The sequence below is a fragment of the Octodon degus genome, unplaced genomic scaffold (genome assembly GCF_000260255.1).
Source record: "Octodon degus isolate 3935 unplaced genomic scaffold, OctDeg1.0 scaffold00015, whole genome shotgun sequence".
In the NCBI taxonomy this organism is placed as follows: Eukaryota; Metazoa; Chordata; class Mammalia; order Rodentia; family Octodontidae; genus Octodon; species Octodon degus.
Window position 1 is genome coordinate 21,619,838 of NW_004524591.1, and position 23,570 is coordinate 21,643,407.

The 23,570-nt window shown below is 42.7% G+C and overlaps 1 protein-coding gene across 2 annotated transcripts; it reads left to right on the forward strand.

Moving 5' to 3' along the window:
- The first annotated feature begins 6,554 nt into the window (after window positions 1-6,554).
- Ppp1r17 (protein phosphatase 1 regulatory subunit 17) lies at window positions 6,555-16,975 on the forward strand. 2 transcript variants are annotated; one of them, XM_004626535.1, is made up of 4 exons: window positions 6,555-6,665; window positions 8,272-8,424; window positions 9,709-9,861; window positions 16,896-16,975. In XM_004626535.1, exons 1-4 carry the CDS (start codon window positions 6,584-6,586, stop codon window positions 16,973-16,975), a joined length of 468 nt encoding a protein of 155 aa, XP_004626592.1. In that variant the 5' UTR covers window positions 6,555-6,583. The 2 variants fall into 2 exon arrangements, with proteins under 2 accessions (XP_004626592.1, XP_004626593.1); XM_004626536.1 differs by lacking the exon at window positions 8,272-8,424 and having other exon boundaries at window positions 6,584-6,665.
- The last annotated feature ends 6,595 nt before the right edge of the window (window positions 16,976-23,570 follow it).

Here is a 23,570-nt window from a genome sequence, read left to right on the forward strand (position 1 = left end):
TGTGGGAGCAGGTCTGGGAGAAGGGAGATGTGTGAGCCTCGGTAGGCACGGTGAGGGAGACCTGTGGGGGGCAGAGGGTCTTTCATGCCTGCATCAATATCAATATGCTGGTTTTGATAGTGTAAAACAAGTTTGAGACATTACCACTAGGGGCTATATGGGTTATGAGAACAGGGCTCTTTATTGTTCTTACAATTGTGCGTAAACTTATAATTATCTCCAAAGGATTTCACTTTAAAAAAAAAAAAAAGAATGCAAAATTGTAGGAAGAAAGTGTTTCTTTGCCACTCAAGTTTGGAATGAAGGTGCTGTTCACACAGTGGCTAACAAAGCTGTTGGATGAGGCAACGCGCAGCTGAGAACACAGGGCTGGTTCTGGGACCAACGCCTCAGCTGAGAACACAGGGCTGGTTCTGGGACCAACGCCTCAGCTGAGAACACAGGGCTGGTTCTCGGACCAACGCCTCAGCTGAGAACACAGGGCTGGTTCTCGGACCAACGCCTCAGCTCCTCTGTGCTTCCCTCTGGCCAGCAGTGGAGCCTTTTGGCAGCTTCTATTTCCTCCCAGCAAACCCAGCTAAAGATATCTAGTCTTTACTGACTTGTTGCAGTGGCCTCTGAAGCAATTCTAACTGTAGGAGTCAATGTCAGGATGGGTTAATGACGGCCCCAGCCCATCTATTTGGAATTCTGGCAAATAGGATAGAAACATCAACCAAACCACAACCAGTCACTGGAAGGTAATTATAACCAGTAAGAGGCTGCCCAGGACCTGTAGTGTATGCCAGCTCCCAAAACAAAGGAACCAACATACCTTCTGTTAAAACATACCTCCTGGGCATCACTGAGTGGCCTCTAGGTTGCCCTCAGGGGCCTCAAATCTTTGCAATCTATGCTAGTATAAGAGATGTTTAAGCTATTCAGCTGATAAATAGGCAGCTAGTAAGGGCAATGTCTAAAATCGAGTTGGCTAGGTACAAAGAAAAGAGCACACAACAGAACTAATTTACACACACAGTAAAACTTAAAAATGTAACAGGAAAAAGAGTTGCGGTAAAGAGAAGCACTTAAGAACCCTGACTCTGCAGAAAGAAACTTTAAAGAAGCTTCTTTGGCAAAGGCTAAGTTAGTTAACAACTTCTCCCTAATCTCCAGGCTGGATTTTGAGGAATTTAGAAATGTGGACTATCAAGTGTCCTTTGAATTCCACCTGATAAGTAACTGATTTTCTTTAAACTTTACATTGAACAGATTAAAACCCAATTTGTTGTTCTAAACCCTAAAAATCACCTTCACTTGGAAATGTTCATTATACTATAAATATTAATGAATATTACTATTAATATCCTTTTCTTCATCATAACACAACTCTGAAAGGCAGTAGAGACACAGATTAAGCCCAAATTGACTTGCAGTTCAAAAATTTGAGGGGGACACCTTTAGGGCAATTTATTTAACTACACAGTGCCTCAGTTTCCATATTAGCAATGTCAGGACACAAAACAGAATTGCTGGGGTTTTAGGCAGATTTGAAGGTGTAGAAGCTGTGTGGGATTTCTCAGGCGCACACCTTAGGAACTGAAGGCCATACTCTATATGTTGTGTTTTTGTAAAATTCAATTACTGTTGTGCAGAGCAGTGATGGCGAGGTTAGTTCTCTCTCTCTCTCTCTCTCTCTCTCTCTCTCTCTCTCTCTCTCTCTCTCCATCCCCCTTGCCATGGTGTGTGAGAAACAGAGCATCCCCATGGCAACAGCAGCAGCTGGTCCCTAGATAAGAGGAGCTGGAGCTGAGCTGGGCAGCAGCAGTCACAGCACAAGAAACAGCCCAGCCTCTCCAGGCCAGCGCTTCCTCCAGTCTCTTGCCTTCAGTGTCTGCACCAATTGGTAAGTGCTTTGGATTTTTTTTCTCCACAAACTTCTGTGAGGAGCAAAGCAAGTGTCTAATAATTTACAACTTTTCATGGTTGCTGGGACAAAGAAGGCTGCAGCTGATGGCACTAGGGTTAGGCTTTCTAGAGCTAGGTTGACCTGAAGCAAGGGAGGAAACAGAAAAAAGTCAGCATTTCCCCACCATTTTACGAAGGGAAGCGGGGATGGGGGGCTTGAGTTCTGCAGGAGCCTGTGTCCTCGCAAACTAAATTGCCAAGCTTCAGGGATCTGTGTGCTCCCACGGCATGAAGAGCCTCATTCTACATTGCTGGGGAAAGGAGTTTTTTCAAAATTCATCCCCACACCCTGCTTCAAGTTCAGCCAGTCTTTGAGGAATTTTATAAATTGAAGCCTTCTAAATGAACGGCTGTAATCTTAAAACGTACCTTCTGGCTAGAATTTAATCTCTAGAATGAAGAGAAGGTTGACCAAGGATGGGTGAGCTGTATAAAGCCAAGTGGTTCAATGATGGGACACAATATTGGGCTGTGGATGGAATTTTGGAACTTTTATCACGTCAACCAAAGCCAAGGCTGACTATTTTGGAGATATTATTTAGGTCACTGTACAGCTAATCTTAAGTGTCCCATCACCCCTGTAGATGGGTATTACTGTGTTCCCAGGATCGGAAGTGGGTGTTTTGCAATTGGTTTATACCTTAGAATATTCTAATCTCATTATCAGTTTCAAAGAAAGGCAGAGAGAGAGAGAGAGAGAGAGAGAGAGAGAGAGAGAGAGAGAGAGATCAAGTCTTACAGTCAATGTAGATCCATTAAGATCTAGGTATTATAAGCACATGGGCGGGGGACTGAGAGATCAAAGGTGATTTATGCCTACTAAGGGGTAGCGTACACATGTCCTGCGCTGGGTGATCTGTACACACTGTGTTGTTACAATTCTTAATAATCCTAGAGAAGAGTCCTAGCATCCAGAATTTACAGAAATGGAAACTAAGTTTCCAAGAGCAAATTGCTTTCCCAAGTTCACCCAGTTAGAGTAGGATAAGGAACCAATCACCTGCTTCTGCCTCAGACAGCCTCAGAACATCTAAGGCTTATAGTCAGGGAAAAAGATTCTACCCCTGAACTAAACTACACATCCTCACCTCCAACTGAGGAACCTACTCGGGGATTTACGTACCTGGATAAACTTCTGGCTTCAACCTGGACTGCAGAGATAGCACTACTATTTCCATGAACCGAAAAGCAGTCCAAACTAATGGAGATGAGCTTCAGTAAAGCATGTCCTCAAACTTCTGCAGCTCAGCTAGTATGTGCCCCTTCCACTATTCAGCAGGGTCATGTCTTAGGACCCAGCTCCTCAGCCTTCTCAGTTCCTGTTCCCAAAAGGTTAGGTCATTTTGCCACCAACATTTGCTGCATATGTGACATCAGTTTATAGATCTCCTCTCTCAGTGCTATTTGCATTTACAATTATCTCTGTGAAGAGAGTGTCCCTTGGGAAAAGGATTAGTGACAAATTTGCAAGAGTTTAGCTTCTGAGGTCCTACAAATCTCCCTCCAATCCTGAAATCGCATCTCTTGGTCTCTTGAGTATGTTCTGTCACTCACTCACATTGCCTCAAAAAGCAATCATCAGAAATATAGTTCGGATCCTGAGGCTTTGATGCTTTAATTAGGAAAATCTGAACAATTCTGGAAATTGAAAAGGTTTGTTGTTGTAACGTTCAGCATTAACTCATTTAGTTACAAAATCTGAAAAATCTAACTTTCCGTAGACTGTCCTCTCTTCCTTAAGTGTCATAGTTTGGCTGCAGAAATGATGTCTGTGATTGCTGGTCCTCCCCGAGACCCTCTAAGGATATTATGTAATACAACTCTTGATTTTCATGGTGTGTTTGGCTTCAGGCTCACATGATGAGGTTGGGTTAATAATATAGACCATCACAGTGCGGTCCCAGTGATCACTGTGTTAAAGTTCAGAAACCATGCGGAATCTACAAGTGGTAATAGTGTTGAACAGGTGGCAAGGCTTTGTACTACAGGCAGTTTGAGAAACAAACCCCAACTGTAAGGTCTCCATCCACAAGCACTTTTGGATGCCCTTAGCATGCAAGGCCCTACAAACCTCCCTCAAATCAGAGGATCAACTGTATGGGTGTGAAAGGAAGTCAGCATTTCAGAAAGTCTCCAAGTTACAAAAGCTTCTGAGGGAGATGATGAAGCCTTCCGGGGCTGAAGTTCAAGGGCAGTGTCCTTTTAAGATGTTCACTTGGGGTGGTGACTGAATTAAAGATAAGAATGTGTGAACAGAGTCAGGCGTTGAAAATGGAAGTGCCCTATTTCTTAATTCAAGAATTCTCCTGCTTCTCTGAGGGTGAGAATGCAGGAACCACAGCAGATGTGGCAAAGTGACAGCAATCAGTAAGATGGTACTACATTCCAGAAAGTTCTCCCCTCCTGTTACTCGGTCTTTTCTTGGTCAGAAGAGCACAGAGATATCCATGATGAAAATATTTTGTAATTCCATGGGCAAACCATGTCTCCACCAGACATGAGTTATTTCTTTAACATAAAATGTAGCTAAAGGTATGTATTAATAGCTGCCATTTGGAAAATGCCTACCATATATTAAGCATGTCCCTTGTCTTTATAGTAACTCTACCAAGTAGATTATCATTATTATTATTATTATTATTATTGCTGTTTGACAAATAAGAAAACCAAAAGTTAGAATGGGGGAAGGAAGGGCTATGTGTCCCTGCAAGCCATTCTATAGGGTTGTCCTAAAGAAGCTAGTCTTTTGTCTAGCAATGACAGCTTCCAGGGAAAGAGGTCAAACATGATTATATGGTACTTGCGCTCTATCTACTGTCACCACATCATTAAGATTTAACAACTTTATCAAGGTCAAGTGACTTCTTAGTTGAAGGGCTGAGATGCAATCCAGATTTATTTGATTCAGAACTCTAGACTCAAAATAAATAAGCAGCTGTTAAACACATGAGAGCAGTTGGGCAGCTTATCTTAAGTTGGGAAGATGCAAATGGGTACTACTGCCTGATAGGACTGACGTAGACAGACAGAAAAGGCCAGGCTCAAATACTGAATCTGACTGTGAGTCTATAGCTAATGGTAGAAAGATCAGGGTAAGCTTTTTCAGCCTTGGCTTCTTCTTCTGAAACTGAATATTTGAGCAGATCCTCCATGGGGTAATTTTGCAGAATAACTTCTCTGATTGGAGGCATGACTTCTCAGAGGGGAGGATTAGGTAAATAAGTGCAGAGGACGTTTGAGGCTGTTCTTTTGCCTGGAGACCTCAGCGCTGAGCCCAGTCCTCCAACGCTTTCCCACATTTCCTCTCTTCATACACATGTGGGTGGCTATCTGAGGTAACAGCACAGGTCCATATACTCCCAGGGAGTTGGCTATCTCTGTACAAGCACAAAGAGCACAGGTCTAAATTGATTTATGCTCAAGTCGCTCAGTACGATCGGTCTGCTCAGAGTGACACTAAAAGCCAGGCTCAAGTGATCAGTTAATGGCTCCATCTGCTGTGCAATGATCTCAGCTCAGGGTAGGCGAGCCCTCCAGCCTTTCCTGAGAACATCAGCATATTCCTCAGAATGCAGCCGAATTGCACTCACTGTAGGGGCTTGAAATGCTAGCATGACTGGTTTGTGTTTCCCTGTATGCTGCAGCTCCAGGAAATAAGAGGATAGGATCATCTGGGTCCTTTTACCTGTTTTCATTTATCCCTGACCATTCTTGTTGTTACAGGATACCAGTTATAAGGTACGAGAAAGGAACTCAACAGTCAGAATCTGAGCAGGCTTTGTGCAGATTTTATATAAATCTCAGCTAATGTATTTCTCATTCAGACCTGGCACATGTCCAATGTACATTTCCACTCCTAGACAATGGCTATCTCGATACCTCTGGAAAGTACCAATGGATTTGTGGTCCAGTAAAGAAGGGGCAAGATGAGGCTAACAGGATTACTGCCATGCCAGCCATCCCTAGAGAAGAAATAACAAAGGTCTATTCTAGATCTAGATTTTCTCCTACTTCATCTCTGCCCCTCCCCATGGGTGGGGAGGCTGTCTCATTACTTTAAAGTTACAAAATAAAACCATGGAAATGAGTACCCTGGATAAATTTGGGGTCAAAGACACTTGGTTTTGAAGAGACTTGAGGGTCTAGTAGAAGTCTGCAGGGCTAGATTTAAATCGTATGCAGCTCACTCGATACATGCAGAACTACATAAATTAAGTAAACTGTATAAGCCTCTGTTTTCCTACCTGTAAGGAAGACCCAATCCTGCTTTGCATATTTTTAAAAAACAGGCAAAGTTTGATTAAGAATTTTCTGTAACTAGCAGCCAACTCATTTCTACTTCAGAGTGGGTATTTACTCTGAAGATCTTAAAATGGGCTAATATTGAACCTTATGTTAATAGAAATTACTAATAAATGTGTGTATGTTATTCACTTGAGTTTGGTTTTGATTTTAATTTCAGTAGCTAACTCTAAGAAGTGGACCTGAATTGAATTGGAAACATTATAGCAGATGTTTATTCGATAAATATATTTATTGAATAAGTAAATGAATGAATTACCAGAAGGCACACTGAGGGACTCTTTCTTATACTTTGGTAGTGCTGAAGAAGACGCACACACACCCTTCTCCTTTGATGATGTCTACTGAGCAGATGCAACCCCTGGAGCTGGCTGAAGACAGACTGGACAAGCTAGACCCTCGCTGCAGCCACTTGGGTAAATGCTTCCTTCTCACTGTCAGCCATGAACATCAGCAAGGGTGTGTCTGTGCCGTGTGGCTTGCAGGGAGGTCAGAGAGAGGCCCCCTGACACCTGATAGCCCACACCTTCTGGCGACAGCCAACAGCAGACGGACAGGCAAATAGCCATGGGCCTGTGGCATCTGCCCTGTAAATATTAGTTGAAGCACTGGAGAGAAGTTCATTAAAGTTAAAGATGGAGAGTGTGAGGAGAGAGGCCTTGTCCTCTTCTTTGGATCTGAGAGAGTCCCGGGCAGAGCATTTTTGAGGCAGTAAATGGCGTGTGACGGTGTAGCTTATTCCCAGTGTTTCCCAGCACACTTACACCCCATGTGCAGCGCCAATAAAATATTTCAAATATCTCTCTTTGCCTATCAAGACAGAATTTTAAATAGCCCTTTTCTGCTTTATTGTCAATCTGTTTCCTTTCCAGAACTGACTTTTTGCATAACCTTTGTAATGAAAATACCAGAAACATTTCTGCCTCTACCCATTTCTAAAAATGAGACACTCAGACTTTTGATGGATGGGCTTTTTGCATATTCATAGCCCTTGTTTATGCCTTTCCTGGTTATGACTTCCTCCACCTCCCCCCTCATCTCAATTGCCATCAAGATATTTTATGTTAAGGATTTCTCAAAAAAAAAAAAAAAATGGGGGAAATCAGATTGAAGTAAAAGTGAGCAAATGTCTTCCTCTCTGTACCGTGCACAGGTCAAGCTCTGGGTCAAATGGGGGCTCTTCCCCAAGAGATCCACGTACAGGCTGCATATGCAGAGATCCCCCGCTGTGCAGCACCTATGCTAAGCAGCATTCATTGGTCCAACCCATGTCTATGGTATGCATAATTTGGGCAGAAGTTGACAGCACAGTGGGTAGCAAATTTTTACAATAGCTTTGCTGTAGAAGCAGAGTTCCAAGACCCTGAGTGCAATCCAGAGCCCATAACATTCATGCAGCATACCCTCCTGACCTGTGAACACTGGCTGCCTATTCTGCAAATTAGAGACAATAAAACAATATGGTTGTATGTTTAATGTGGGAGCTAAGCGGAATAATGAATTGTATTCAACTTAAAAACCAGGAAAGCATAGACACTAATGAATCACAAAAGGTATTGGCCCACCTCATGTGCTGACATGGTGTGGAATCACTGAGGGCATGGAGTGGTATTCAGTGATGTCGCTCCTTTGTTGTATGTGGGTGTGAATGTACATGGGCTTTGTAGAGTCCAGTGCTGTATACATGTGTGATTTTAATAAATGTAAAATGATTGGATGAAATTAGTAAAACCTTTTGGGCAAAGTCTATGTTTATTTTTAAATTGCTCATTGCCTTGATAGTGTGTTCAACTCTTTACAATCAGAATTTTATAGAATTTTCTGTCAGAATTTTCTGGAATTTTGATAAGGCTACTCAAGCCTTCTGTTGAATGGACCAAAATAAATGAACATTGTACTTTTTTTCAAAACAATTTACCTTTACCCCTATGATCCAGTGTCAGTAGAAACCAACCGGTTTGCAGCTAAAACTTGAGTCATGTTATCCTCTCTTTCTTTGTCTTCATATTCTGTCAAAATCAGATGATCTGCCAGATCAGTTCCTTAAGGGCTGTGATCTCACAAAGAAGCCAAGAAAGGGGAAAAATATGCAGGCCACCATTACGGTGGAGTCAGATCAGAAGAAACCAAGGAGGAAGGACACACCTGCGCTGCACATCCCCCCTTTCATCCCAGGTAACAGACAAGGAAGTTGGTTTGCACAGCTGCAGATGGGGACCATTTGTGGCTGGACCACATTGGTCTTCATAGATTTCTCTTGACATGTTTGGGAATTCAAATCCTAAGTATTAATGGTGTAGTACAATACCACCTTTTCAAAACAACACCTTCTTTTTGTCACTCGTAGTGGAAGTTGGAGGCAGGGCAGACACACAGTGCCCCAAACAGTCATTCCAGGATCCAGGCTGAAGAGTTCTGGCGTCACCAACACATAGGCAGTCAATAAAGTAATCTTGAGCTTCCAAAATCACAGTGAACATTGCCACCCAGCAACCATGAGATGTAGACAGATGGAAGACAGATGGAGAGATTCATGTGGGGCAGCTCTCCCCACCCATGGACCATGAGGGATGCTAGGAATGCACCCCTACTCCATGGCCAGGAGAAAAGCACAATAGCTTGATGAGCAGCTAGCAAGTCTCTGTGGTACCCTTGGGTGTGATATGTGACTCTTTCTGCTTCCCAGAAGTTACTTTCTTTCCTGTCCCTTTTCACCATGGGCCATTTACCTAATGTCTTTCCTATTCCCATAGTTTTAGGGACACAAAACAAGTATAATGCTGAAGATCATTTAGAGAAGGAAACTTCAAAGATATAGGAAAAAGTGGCCATACACACAGCCTGAAATATGCAGTAAGAAATGACATTGTGATAGAGGTTCTTAGAGTAGGACCATGGGAGCTGAGTCTGGACAGTGAATTGTGAAAAGTTTTAGTGAAATGGTTACTTTAGAGGGATATAGAGAAAAAAATCCATCTGTACAGCAGAGGTAAGAAGGCAGGCAAGGCTTAGGTGGCTGTGAGGGTCAGAGCAACAATTAGGTCATGAGGATGGGTGCAAGTTGTGAGTTGCACATAGCTTGTGCTTATGTTGCAGATGATCTCTAGCTCAGGAGGATGGGATTTGGACAGAGACAAGTCAAGGCTTAGTTCCTGTCTGACACCTATGAGCTATAGTAAATTGCATATATATCTTTGTCTCGCTTTTCTCAGATAGGTGACAGTGATGGTAATATTAAATTTCTTGGGATGCTATGAGGTTAAAATGAATTCAGGCTCCAAACTTTTCTGAACAGACATCTCTGGTATAGTCTTTGTAAGTATTCTGTGAAATAAGCTTAAAATCCTCCACTAATTTTACCAGGTATATGTGCAAAGGTGTGTGTACGCGCAGCACCCTTACCTTAGGATGGATTTGTGCATTCAAATCTGTCCCCTCTCTCTTCCTATAACCATGTAGGTGTGATCTCAGAACATTTAATTAAAAGATACGACATTCAAGAGAGACATCCAAAGAGCAAAATGAGCCCGCCTCTTCATAACACTGACCTGGAACAGAAGAAGCCAAGGAGAAAAGACACACCTGCCCTGCACGTGCCCCCCTTTGCAGCAGGTAAAAGAGCTGGAACAGGGCATTTTCAGGAGGTGGTGGGACCAGTTGGGAGCCTCACCATCTGGAGGTGCCAGGGGCATGGCCTTTGTCTTGGCCCAGCAAGCTGTGTCACATGCAAGTCCTCCAGGGAGATGTGGCATTTACTGCTGCCTTTCAGGTTTGTCTTCATTGCCAGCTCCCCAGGGGCTGACTTGGACAAAAAGGAGCGCTACTTATGCTTCAGCAGAACTGGGCAAATACACTGAGCCAGGGAAATGGAAATGTCAGTGGGTCCTTGAGAAGGGGTGGGAAACCCTCCCCACCAGCCTGCTCCTGCATATGTGGTCTGCACAGAGATGACTGGTAGCTCATGCTCCCAAGCTGCATGGACTCACCTCAGTCCAGGCTAGGGAGTAGGGGAGAAAAGGAGAAAGAAAGAGAGGGAGAGGGGGAAGAAAAGGTGATGGAAGGAAAGAGAGCACACATAAACATTAACCACTATCTTACATGTGTGTATAGTGAAGCAAAAAACTTACTCAACTATGCTTCTAACCTCAGGTTACATGGGAGAGAGATGGAGTCTGTCCCTGAGGAGTTTTTGTGGAATTTGAAGAATAAGACATGTAAATTCATGATTGGTGTATGAGACTGTGTGTGTGTGTGTGTGTGTGTAAGAAAAAGATAGACATATGGACAGACAGACAGAGGTAGACAGAGACAGATACACAGAAAGAAAAGACTATGGATGGCTTTGTAAGGATAGTTGTGGAAAGGGGGAAATGTATTGATATTTAATGACATCCTATCACATGTTAGGTGTAGTGTGTACTATGAACTTTTAAAAATCATCTGAAAAACACAACAGAATACCTTTTACCTCACTTCACAGATAAAGAATTTGAGAGAGAATATAATTCATATACTCACTGTACAGTCATGTGGGTAAAACAGAGGAGTGGAGGGCCGATTGGCTGAGTGTTTGGATCAGTGATGGGATGAGATAGATGGATGAATGTTCAAGGTCAAATACTGTTACCAGGAGAGCTGAAGTTCAGACCAAGGCCACTCCCTTCTGGGCTAGGCTTTCACTCTGATAGGGGTGTGCATCAGGCCTTTCCTAGGATCAGGATGTGAACATTACTGCTCTGCACCCTTTGGGCTGCGGCAGGAGAACTGCAGGTTTGAGCACAGTGTGGGCCACACAGGAACTGAATGAGACACTACCTCCAAATAAGACATAATGCAAAGATGAGTGGAAAGGCTCTACAAGGGCTCTGAGTTTGCCCCTCTGAGCTGTTAAAAAGAGGATATGTAAGTCATACTTTTGTTAGGAAATGCTGTTGTATTGTTACTAAAAATATATATTATTTCATTTAACAAACAATGCAAAAGATAGCTCAGAATAAGACATCATGACAAAAGCCAACAGTAACTCAGCACCTCGAAGTCCCCAGCCATTTCTAAGATCCAGGCCCTGACTCCATAGGGCTTATGTTCTCAGTCTTCCTCTCCTTTCCTCTCCCTCGTCCTCTTCCATCTCCTTTGCCTCCATCTGTCTTTATCACTCAAGTGTATCCAAGATGAAAGTCAGGTATGTGTCCTCACTTGATCATGTCTCTGCTTCTCTCTCCCTCTCTTACACACCCTCACACATAATACACACTCACACCCACAAGCTCTCTCACACACACAAACTTCTAAAGACCAACCTTTCAGAGCACTGAACACATGCAGCCATCTGATGTAATATAAATGTGTGGATAATACAAGAAATGTAGGAGTTACAGGAGTCTCTACTCTCCAAACTAACTTCACTTTTCAATAAAATATTTTGTGAGCAAGTGTTATATTCTAAGTCATGGCTCGGGGGAAAGTCAATAGTCAGAAAGGTAACAGATAATAGAGGAGTAAGGAGTAATTCTCCTCTGTAAGGAGTAAGGAGTAATTTTATTACTCTGTAAGGAGTAATTCTAATTACTCTGTTAGGAATAAGTCTATGAATAAAATTAAAGTGAAGTAGAGAAAGAAAGGAAGTTGGAGATTGTTTGCTTCACAGGAGTACAAAGGAAACTTCTCTGAGAAAGAAACACTTACGCATACACCTGAAGGAAGTGTGAGGAGGGAAGTATGGGAAGGACTGAGTGAAAAGGATTTGAGCCTAAGGAACAGGTTTAAGCATTTTGAACTGGAAATATCTCTGGCCTTTACTCTGTCAATATTAATACTGAGTATCTATGATATTCTGGGTATTGTTCAAACACTAATCATACACAACAAAACAAAACAAAACAAAACAAAACAAAAACAGAAAAGGTCCTTGTCTTCCTTAACTTTACACTGTAGGTGGGCAAATACAATACCTCAATACTTGGATCTGAAGCAGAATGAAAGATTTTCCCAAGTTCACAGACAGACAGCTTGGACACCACGAGCTAGCTCGTTCAGAGAAAGGGAAAGCCCCAGGACTCCTCCTCTTACTTCCCTGGTTGGAGTCTGTCGGTTGGTGTGGCATCCTGAATTGGTCTTTTCCCTCCTTTAACATGGAGTCAATAGATGACCAGGGATACCTCGCTTTCACATATAGGACTTGGAGGACCAAACTGCTCTAACAACTACCACAATCTCCCACCCAAGAGGACACCTACAAATGCTTTTTACAGTACTCTTTTTTCTTGAGGGGGAGGGCTAGTTTACTATGGGAAGGGGGGGTTTGGAGACCTTTGCAAAACTGACTTAAGAGGAATAGCCAATAACCCTACAATATATTAATTCCAACTGTCCTGGAAGAGCAAAAGGAATTATTGAATGATAATATTTGCATGGTAGAGGAATTAAGATCTCTAAGAAATTTTATAGCAAAAAGAATCACTTTGATTTCATAGAATCCAGATTAACAAACTCTGATTTAGAACTTTTTTCTGCCCACTGAAGTCTACTTGTTCTAAAGCCTATGCTGCAACATGGGAAACTCTCCCTTACAATTACATATGCCAAGACCTTAAATTTTTCATTCTTTCTTGTTTGGAATTGTCAAATATTCTGTACCCAAATCAAATGAGAAAAAACTTAGAATACAGATCACACCATGCATTTTCTGATTTGCAAGTAAGGAGCAGAGCCAGGCAGGTGGCAGGGTCCTTGAAGAGACAATTCTCTAAAGAAATGCACCAAGGGGAGATCTGAGCCTGCCTCAGGCAGCTTCTTGCAGGCTCCTGGCATTGCTGTATACGCAAGTCCTCCAGCCAATCACACACACTCCCAAGGCTACGCCTCTGTTCAGCTCCCGCCTACCCTCCTAGACTAAGCCAGCTCAGAGCCTCTGTTAACAGATCTCTTCAAAAAAGACTTTTTACTCTGCATCAACTCTGAATTAGTCCTGGGCATGAAAATGACCAAGACTTCATTTAACATAATATTTTTCTCATTACTGTTATTGTAGCTGTTATTTAAATTGACTTACATTAACAACTTGCTTGATTCTTTCTAGTATATTAAATTGAACTTGAGCTTTGGAGCCAGAAAGGTCTAGGTTACATTTTTGGTTCTGTTTCTTTCAATCCTTGTGGGCCTGGAAATTTAGCATAAACAATATGAGCCTCCTTCATTGCATCTATCCCAGAAAGCAGGCCATAAAATCTGTCTCAAACAATTGTTAACATTTAGCACAGAGTAAAAGTTTTGGCATATTGAAAGTCTCGGTAAGTATTAGTTCCCTTCCACTGTCAGTTCAACCTTATATTCTTTAAGTCAAATAATTTCTGGAGATAAGAATTCTCCTAGTCCCAAAGCATTTTATCTCTTCATATAAATTTGCTGATCCAATGCTTTCTAAAGTGTTGAACTCTGATCGCTTGGCAATAGATGCTACATATATCCTACTACCTACTCCTAAAAGAGCAGCTTCCTTCCTGAGTCAAAAACGTTTGTTAAATATCTCAGCATATACAAGAGTTGGAGGAGTTCTGTATACACGTAGACTCAATAGGCATTATGGAATTCCTTGAGTCAGCAAATCTCCATATTATGTGTGCAATTACAGATATTGTTGTATGATTCTAGCTTTTATTAGCATATTAGCTGAAGTACTTTATTTTGAAGAGCATTTTAGTATCTAAAGATTTGGCAGTAATCGAAATGCTAGTTAAGCTGATAAGGATGGAGCCTCCGGCAGATGTTCAGATGGACTCATATTGGTACTAATAAGGGTGCTGAGAGAAACTCACAGGCAAATGCACCCTGGAGAACTCTCCTCTCATTAGCCCTTGGCAAGTGAGAACTGGACAAGGATTCGGGCTCTTCTCTAAATCTCCTGCTAACCACCTTCATTCCCCTAAGTTAATGAGCTAATTTGACAAGTTCCAACTGCTAGAATAGCCACTCCATGAGGAGTCACCTCAAGCTTCCTTGCCAGCCCCAGGCTGGCTCCCAATTTGGTCCACAGTTGCCAGAACCCCCATGCTAGGGATTGCATGACAGGGAGTGTTGTTCATGATTGGCCAGATCTGAGGAGCATGGGCCTGTTTAAGAGAGAAAGAAGTGTTGAGCCTGAAGTCCATGGCAAAGGGAGGTGAGCAAGGCAAGGAATAATGTAGCTGAAGGCACTAAAGAGGAACTGGTTGGAAAACTTCACATTCAGGCAGACCAAAGAAGAAAGATCAGACACTGTACTTGTACAAAGGAATGGGACTACTATGTCCTTTGACAATGACACCTCTCCTGTCCTTCTGGAATGCAGAATTTTTCTCTGATGTGCTTTATAGGACAGGTAACATCTTTGTCCTGATCCCCTCAGCTCAGAGGCACATAGCTATAATGTGGATGACCACTTTGAGACTGTGCCCTAGATGAGGTCCTGCTTAAAAACAGCTTTATTTCAAGGCTGGTTGCCCTTCAGAGACCTGAGATAAGCAGCGTAGGCCTTAAAACACACTAATGTTTTACAGGCAAGAAAGTTTCACAGACTTATCCCTATAAAAAGAGGAAGGTACTGACAGTTGTGAAGTCCCTATTAAATTCCAGGTTTTGGGCCAGATGGTAGACTGTCCTCTAAGAACCACAGGGGAAAGCAGATGCATTACTCTATGGTCCCTATGCCATGGAAAGTGCTTTAGCAGAGGTTTACACAGTGTGCTACTGTAGCATGAAAGAATGTGGGCCTGAGTTTACTTTTGAGCCTCATGGCTTGTGGGAGAAGCAAATTATTTTTAGTCAACCTGGGTTTGGTTTGGCATAAACACATTCAGAGAAGATGGAAGAGTTGAGATGTTCAGTATGGCTTACCCAAAGCTCTCCTACTGTACTTTAATTCCAAATAAGAATTCAAACTTCCATGAAGCTAGCACAGTGTAAGAGAAAATATCTCCCACTGTGTTTCATAAATGATTTCCCTAAAAGCCTTAGTTTCAGAAGACTCTTGAACTTGTTTTTCTCCTCTGATAATGTTAACAAATTGGTAAAGAATTCATCTTAACAAATTAGGAGCTGCATCCAGTGCATAGACAAGAAAGCAACATAGAGTTTTCATTAATTTTCTAGTGTTGAAGGGAGCCCGATCTGCAGAAAGGCCCTGGGCTGCTTCTACCCTCAGCTTAGATCTGTGTGAGCTGCCGCAGAGAATGAACTTTCCTCCTTAGGGAAGGAGAGGAGAACGCAGCACAAGGAAGAGGTGGGGAAGCAAGACAGGGGCGGGCCTGGAGTGGGATGACAACAACCCTACCCACTGGTCCTGAAACTGGAGGGCAGCCTCCTTTGCACTTCAGTTAAGGTGCTTCCCTCTTTAAGCTTCACAGGGTGAGCAGAACCACCAGGACCTCTTTGACTGGCTTTTAATGAACAAATTTATCCAGAAAAATCAGACTTTAAAAAGAAATTAAGATTTCTGTTTCATAGACCAGCGTACTTTTTTTAAAAAAAAGATTGTGTGTGTGTGTGTGTGTGTGTGAGTGTGTGTGTGTGTGTGTGTGTGTGTGTGTATTTTAGTAAGGGTCTACAGGGTCTCACGATGTAGATTGGACTCAGTGATCCATCTGTGTTCAGCCTCCCAAGAGCTGGGATTACAGGTACAAGCCACCACACCCAGTCTCTATCACTGGCTCAGTGCTCCCCTAGTGCGGGGTCAGCACAGCAGGCCCGGGAATCAAACTCCTGACCCCTGCACCTGCTTGCAAGTACTTTAATCTGCTGAGCTATTTGGCGAGCCCTTCTTTTTAAAATAAAATATTATGGAAGCTAACATAAGAACAGCAGCCTTTGATTTTGCCTAGGAAGGGTGTGCAAGAATGACCAGCTAATTTCTCTAAAATTATATAAAAGAAAAGGTATTTTAATCTACAAAGCAGAAAAAATATCATCTCAGAGCAAAGAACAGCTTAAAATTGTATGACGACCTCACTTTCCCATTGTCTGTGAACTATGTGGACGTGACCACTTGTTACAACTGACATTTGGAAACAGCATAGCCAGGGCCGAAGCTCAGTGTTTGCCCCACATGGTGGTAAAATGGTTTTAAGGAGCTTGATTTCATGAGGTTTACCAATTACCTTCAAAAGAGACCTATACTAGCAATTTGTGGGGAAGATGGAAAAATTAACCCTTAGCTGTTCACAGGCCAGGCTCCTTGCCAAGCATGTTACATACACCTGATTTAATCAATACAGTAACTCTTTATAGTGAGCATCAAGGTCGTCAATTAATCTTTGAGAAATTTGTGTAGAAAGTGTTAGCTGGCTTTATCCAAATTAAGAGAGTGGCTCAACCTGGTGCCCAACGCACTGGACCCCAAAATCTGAATGCTTTTTCCCCACCATACTGCAAGATTAGGAACAGAGCTTAGGGAATGAAGGTGAAGTTGCTGTGACTCCTGGCCCTGCATCCTCTCCTGCCCAGAGTGGGGTCCTCTCTGAGCTCCTCGGAGAAGGCCACATCAGGCCACCCAGCACTCCCTCTCTTGTACAGGAGCAAAAGTGCTTCTGGGGTGACCGCACTCTGATGCATTCTATCTATGTCAATATTTTAATTAGATGCACTTAATTGTAGGTCTGTGCCTTGTTTTGCAGGTGTAACGCTGCTCAGGGACGAGAGACCCAAAGTGATCATGGAAGATGACGAAAAGGATGGTGACAAGATAGCTATTTAAAGACATCTCCCCTGAGATCACTTGTAAATAGGTTAGATTGGCTCCCTACGGTGACCTAGAGAGAAAATAGACTTGTTTCTGCTCTGATTTCATCCTAGTTTGACTCAGATCTAGACATCTCTTCCTCAGGAGACACAGTGTATTAGATTGCCAGTCACCTCTTTGTCCTTTTCTCCTTGAGTTTGGTTTCTAGTCCCACTTTCTGAATTCTTCAGTGCAATGGAAAGGAAACAGATCATTCCAAACTAGAAGGCAACAGGAAAGCTCTGGTAGTCACAATTCTTTTTCTGCCTCTTCTGCACCAATTCGTGGAGCAAAGAACACGAAAAGCATGGGAAACCTTTACTCTTGCTTTATCTGTGGGGCCGAAGTTAGCTTACCATCATCTAAAAGCCAGTCCAGTTGGAGTTCTTCTTGCCAGTTAAAGAGGCAAGATCATTTGTGTTCTGACCCATGGATTGTCTCAGAGAAGACAATCTCTTATTTCTCCTGTCTTATTGTAAAAGTCCATTCTGGTGATACTCCTAACATCTTTGTGGCTGACATTACAAAGCTGAGTTTATAAGCTGAAGGGTGTCAACCCAGTCTATCATATCATGACAGAAAATACCAGAAACAGAGTCTGCTGCTGTCCAGGAAGCTCACAATACCTCTTCATATTTACTTTTTATTTCTACAAACAACAGCTCTTAACCATATCACCCTGATATTTATGAACTGTATCCCAAGTGAATCATTACTAATAACAAGTAAACTACTAATGTTGGCGATTAGTTTCCTTTTTTAAAACTGAAGGCAGATCTAAGACTTTTGGCACCTGGCTTATTTAGACACCAATAATCTTTCTTAGCAAGAAGGATAAAATGAAATGTTACCTAATGAGGAGGCATCTGTATTTAATCCCTGTCGCAAGCTGCAACCTGTGGGAGCCTGGGGTGGGGGCAGGGATTTTCACACGAACCTCATCCATGAGGCAATACACAGGAAGAACAGTGAGAACCGTTATTAAAAGGGGGAAAAGTAGACATTCAAATCATCATACTGAAGAGTGACAATATGCAGTTTATCTCTACCTGGGTTCCAACCATTGTTTCTCTGTGCCTCTCACAATCATGGAAAAGATGAAAGATCCTGCTGGAAATAAAAATACTTCTTTCACCCTCTATGCCCCGGTGCATTTCTCCTAAAAATACTCTATTTACTACTATAAAGAACAGAGGTTGTAAATGAGACTCAGGAGATTTGGCTTTATTTTGATTCCCGCCCCCTTGGCCTACAGAGGTTTAAAACTATTTTAGTTAGCTGCTAATGTTTAGCATCCAACTCGGAGAATTTACATGTAATTCTAGATTTCTAGATTTTTCTAGGGAAAATACCTCAAGAGTAGGCAATTTGGGGGTCTGTTTTGAATCATGCTAGCACCTAACTCAAGAACTGGATGTCATTTCAAAAATGCACTTAGTCCTCAGCTTTCCATGTGCCCTGTCCAAGCAGTTACCTACTGACTTTGCTGTTCAGCCTTGCATTTGGGTTTAGATTCCCTGTAGTGAAGCCCACATTCTATTCCTAGCTGCCTCACACCTCTTGGATTCCAGGGATCACGTCCTATTCTGACAGCTTCAGTTGCAGCCGGGGAAGGCCAGTAAGCCTTGGGTTCCAGCCCCAGCTGTGGGAGCAAGTCCCCTGAGCCCTGAGTCTGCCTTTATCAGGCAAATAGTGGTAATAATCTTTACTTTGCCCTCTTCATAGCTTGACAATGAAGTGAAAGACAATGTGTGCCAAACGGCTGAGCAAGCTAACATGCCTTATCCAACTGAGGACAAGGTGAAGACCTCTTCAGAATGTGAGCATGTGCCTTGTCAATAGCCAAATCCCCTCAGCCTGGATGTTGGGTGGGTAACAATTACATGGGAGTGACTTGCAGCATCTGAAAGAGGGTTGGGAGTACTGAGACCAGATCTCCCCTACAGCCTGCACTGAAACACCAGCCCTGTCTTCCTGGAAAGATACATTTGTGGCAGAACCACAGCAGGGCAGCATCAGCAGTGCACACTCAGAATGGTCAGGGCAATACCAGCCAAGCAGAGGCAGCCCTGGGTACCATTGGATGATCTGGGTTGAAATCAAACATTCTTCATTTCTCTTGACCAGTGTGGTGCTTTTCTGGGAAGTTAAAGTAAAGACTTAGTTGTTGGACTTATATACCACTCAAATAGTTCTCAGTATGTTGTGGACAACTTTCCTCCACATGAAGAATAACTGTGTTGAGAAGTTAAACTCATCATATGGTGCCTATTTGGAATGAAAGCTCAAATTAAAGGCATCAGATTTGTTCATTTGGAAGGCATGGAGCTCAGGCTACAGGAGAAGAGAGGACACTGACGGGGGAGAAAAGTGTAGTTCTCTGTAAAAAGCCCCACACTGGGCCTTTCTTTAAATCTAGACAACATTTAAAAGTTGTTGGCTGAGCTCACACAGCCAGATTCTATTGCCTAATTATCACCTTGGAGAGATTGAAGTTGATGCTGAAGGATCTGAGTAGGGCCATAAAGGATTCAGTGTTTGCTTTCAAATACATGGAGTTCTCCCTCCCCTACCTGTGTTGTCCAGGTTGCCTTCTTTAAAGAAGAGTTTGAGATAGCATGTGGTTATGAAAATAAATTAGTAAGGCAATTATATTTGCCAGCTGAGAATAAGGGGCTAGTTCCATGATGGATTTTTGTGGACTCTCTGTCATCCTGTATATAAATAAGGCTCCCTTGCCACTCATAATTTGTAAGTGTGAAAGTGTTCCTCAGAAAATTCCTCAAGGCAGTGAGTGAATGCACAGGAAACAGAGGCTACAAAATCCTAAATTTAATTACAAGGACCATGTGGTAATTAGCAGTTGGTAATTAAAAGGTTAAAATACTTAGCAATAAAACTCCTCTGTTGAAGCCATCCTGCTCAGCATCTAACAATACAGTAACACTAACCAAAAACTACACAACATAAAACAAATCAATGACCCATTTATTTTTCACCATGAGATCTATCTTCCCCAGTAGTTAATTTGTACAGATATCTTTATCTAAATCAAAAAGACCTTCTCTAGGGCCAGAGTTTGAATCAAATTACAACTTTGAATGTATGACTTTAGATTCAATGCAGGTGCTCCCAGCATCCACAAGGAGCAGCATGATCCTTGTTGGGATAATGGTGTTTGCTGCCTAGACCCACCTTCCGTGTATTAATCCCTTATAAAAATTCCAAACTCAGGGCTGGGCGATAGCTCAGTAGAATAAGCACTTGCCTGGCAAGTGCAAGGGCCTGAGCTCAATCCCCAGTTCCAAAAAAAGAAAAACCTCCAATCACTCATCTTGACGGCCCAGTTCTCTTGGAAACTTGCTTGCTGTTCTTCAATAAATGCTGATGTTTTTATTCTGATTTTAGTAAATTCCTTTGCCATCAGTATCACTGACCATGGGTATATATACCATCCTACATGGCAGGCAGAAAGATGGAGGGAAGAATAGAGGCACAAATTTGGGCTGCCAAACAGTAAAAACTATTCCACACTCCTCAATGAATATTAAAACCTTGACTGGAATCCTAAATTGTCCATTAGCAGGCACTGATACATCCTGCTTAGACCCCTAACCAATCCAGCAACAACCACTACATCTCTTTAGGAAATGTTCTCTTACTGCAAAATTTTCTCCACTCCCACCCATTCTACCTGCCTTGTATACCATTGACATATACTCAACGTAAGCAACTCACACATTCCTTCCTTAGTCTTTTGCTGTAAAAACACTCTTAGCACTAGGTCCAGTGGCCACTTATTCCATCTGCTCCCTAGCTTTGTTGTTGGTACCTGTGGAACTTGTCCCTAGAATTGGCCTTTCTATGGCTAACATATCCAGGGGCTTAATAAATTTTTCTATTTCAATGTCTACTCCTTCCATCTCAAATGTTTAGTCTAACACCAATGTCCAACATCAGATCCTTCCAGCATGATAAGGTGTTACCAGTCTGGTGAGGTGATTTGTCCAATATGGACTTAAATTTTCAACTGAAAAAGTGCTGCTCCTTGAAGCTAGTGGCTCTTGGCATCGAGTGCCAATGGTTCAGTCTGCAGCGTCACAGCTTGTAACCTTGAGTGCCAACTGCTTCTAGCTCTGGTATTATAGCTCTGAATACTATAGTTTATCATGTTCAGGCCCCAAGGCTTCTAGCCACCCCCATGAGCTCCAGTGCAGCCCAGGATTGTAAGCCCCTGTGCACCTTCCTGAGCACCCCTCACACACCAGCATCTTTTACGGTCTGCTGGGAACCAACACAGCTGCTCATGTTAGGGACAGATTGCTGTTGCTCAGCTGCCACTGACCTCAGGTCTCAACTTCTTCCTTCTCCTTAGTCAGTGGCCTCAGGCTTCAGAGCCTCAACCATTTGGGCTCATCTACTGGGGGCCTGGGCCTCTGATCTGGCCTCCACTTTCTCTTGCACCTCGGACTTGGTCCTGGAAATGAGAGTGCCGCCTCAGCTTTGGGCTTGTCATGGTACAACCAGCTGCATGGTATCCACAGATTCCAGGCTCTTTCTGTACAACTCAAAAGAACTGGCCAGGAAAACCAAAGAAAACTTAATTACAACTTCTGTTTAATTAAGTTGTTTCTGAAAAAGAGAGAGAGAAAAGGTGAAGGAACAAAGAAAAGAGCAAAGAACAAGAAGAGATACATCCTGCAAGGGGCACAGACCGTTGCAGGAACATGAGCACAGCAGAACAAGACCAAAATGGCAGTGAAGCCCAGAGCTGCTGCCTTTCACACCCTTCCAGCTCGATGCTTGCACATCGCCCTGAACATGTATACCTGTCATGATTGACAGGTCGCATCTTTTGTGTTTCAAGTTACATAGACACTTCCTGTTTCAAGCCTCTGGTCTAGATCTTTGTAATTCATAGGTCATATCCTGTTTTCCAGTCAGCCTGCCATGACTCTAATTTGCCACCTCATTTTCCCCTGAAAGATATAAATCTCCATAATTCTTTACAGGAGGTTGATGGAGTGAAGGTCTAGGTCTTTGAGTAGTTACCTACTGGGGATTATGCACTGTCTGGATACCTTAGGATGACATGGCTCACTGGTCGGACTCAGGGAAGACTGTCAGAAAGCAAGGCAAATATGCTAGTATATGGTAAGACAAGAGCACTTGGGGAGCCTATCAGGAACCTGTGGATGCAAAGATGGATGTTAGACAGGCTATCAAAAACATGCATAGTTTAGCTGACTCTACTGATGTTACTCAAAAAATGAGCTTGTTCTTTGAGCAAAGTTCCAAAAGTTCACAGGAGTAGAGTCTTAGTCCTGTGAATACTTTGGATGATCATTTCCAATGCAGGAATTTTAGAGCTTGTTACTGTCTTCCTTGAGGAAGGACCAGAATGGTGGTTAGTAGACTTTTGTTTTTAACAATGTATGGAAAGATAGATTACTCCAAGGTTAGCAACTTCTCCTGAGAAACAGGCGGAGACCTGAGTACAGGTTCATCAATGATATCATTTTTTACTTAGGGGCTACTGTAAATACCCTAGTTTTGAGGCTTTCCTATAGATGAACATAAGAGACTTTATGTCTCTGCCCAAAGCCCTGATAATTGGTACTGATATCTTCCTCAATGAGTGTCAGCCATGAGACTCAACCCAGACCACTAGCTGCGTAGGAGGGAGGTGGAACCTGAAGGGCTTCCTTAGCCACTTGAGAAGGAAGCCCCACAAGGGCCTCCCTAGCTGTGTGGGAAGAGAAATCTCTGTGCTTTTCCCATGCTCTCTTTCAGGCTACACCTTAGAGGAAAGAGTTAATGCCTTTACTTTCGAAACAAACAAATGAATATATGGGACTTGGGATCCTCTCAAGGACTCAGATAATCTCTGCTGCTCTGGACAAGCTACCAAAGCATTGGAAGGAAGAATATGTATGTATATCAGAATGCAGACATTAGGGTTACTGATAGGTACAGGGAGAGTACTGGGAAGCAAGTAGCCAAGTTGGAGAGAGATTCTTTCTTATAGCTGCCCCATTCATGTATTTGCAACACCATCTATAACCAAACGCTAACCCTAACTTTAATCCTAAACCCAACACATAGCACATGACCACTTGCAACCTGACACTGTCCATAAAACTAACCCTAACACTGGTCCTAAGCCTGACCCTACTATTCTCAACCAAAGACTCAGAAGACTGCATCCTAGCATGATCCCTAACTTTAACCCTAAATAAGATTGGCACACTTTCAAGAACTTACACCCAACACCATACCAATTCCAAACTTAAACCAAACTGTAACCCTAATACCTGCACAACAAAACTCATGTACTTACACCCCAACATCATCTCTAATCCTGAATTTAACCCTACCCATGACCATCACCTTAACAACTGTAGCCCAAGACGTGGGTAACTATACCACAACACTGTTCCTCCTAATTCTAACACTGAAGCCCACACTCCGAAACTCATTGACATGTTCCCTACCACAATTTCTAACTCTTAACAATAACTCTAACCCTAACCCTAATATCTGTACCTAATACTCAGATACTAGCATCCAA

Bases quoted from the DNA above. Each gene is read 5' to 3' on its own strand.
- Ppp1r17 (XM_004626535.1), top strand. From the start codon at position 6,584: ATGATGTCTACTGAGCAGATGCAACCCCTGGAGCTGGCTGAAGACAGA. The intron at 6,666-8,271 runs GTAAATGCTTCC...TGTCAAAATCAG, and splicing joins CCCTCGCTGCAGCCACTTGG to ATGATCTGCCAGATCAGTTC. The intron at 9,862-16,895 runs GTAAAAGAGCTG...CTTGTTTTGCAG, and splicing joins CGTGCCCCCCTTTGCAGCAG to GTGTAACGCTGCTCAGGGAC.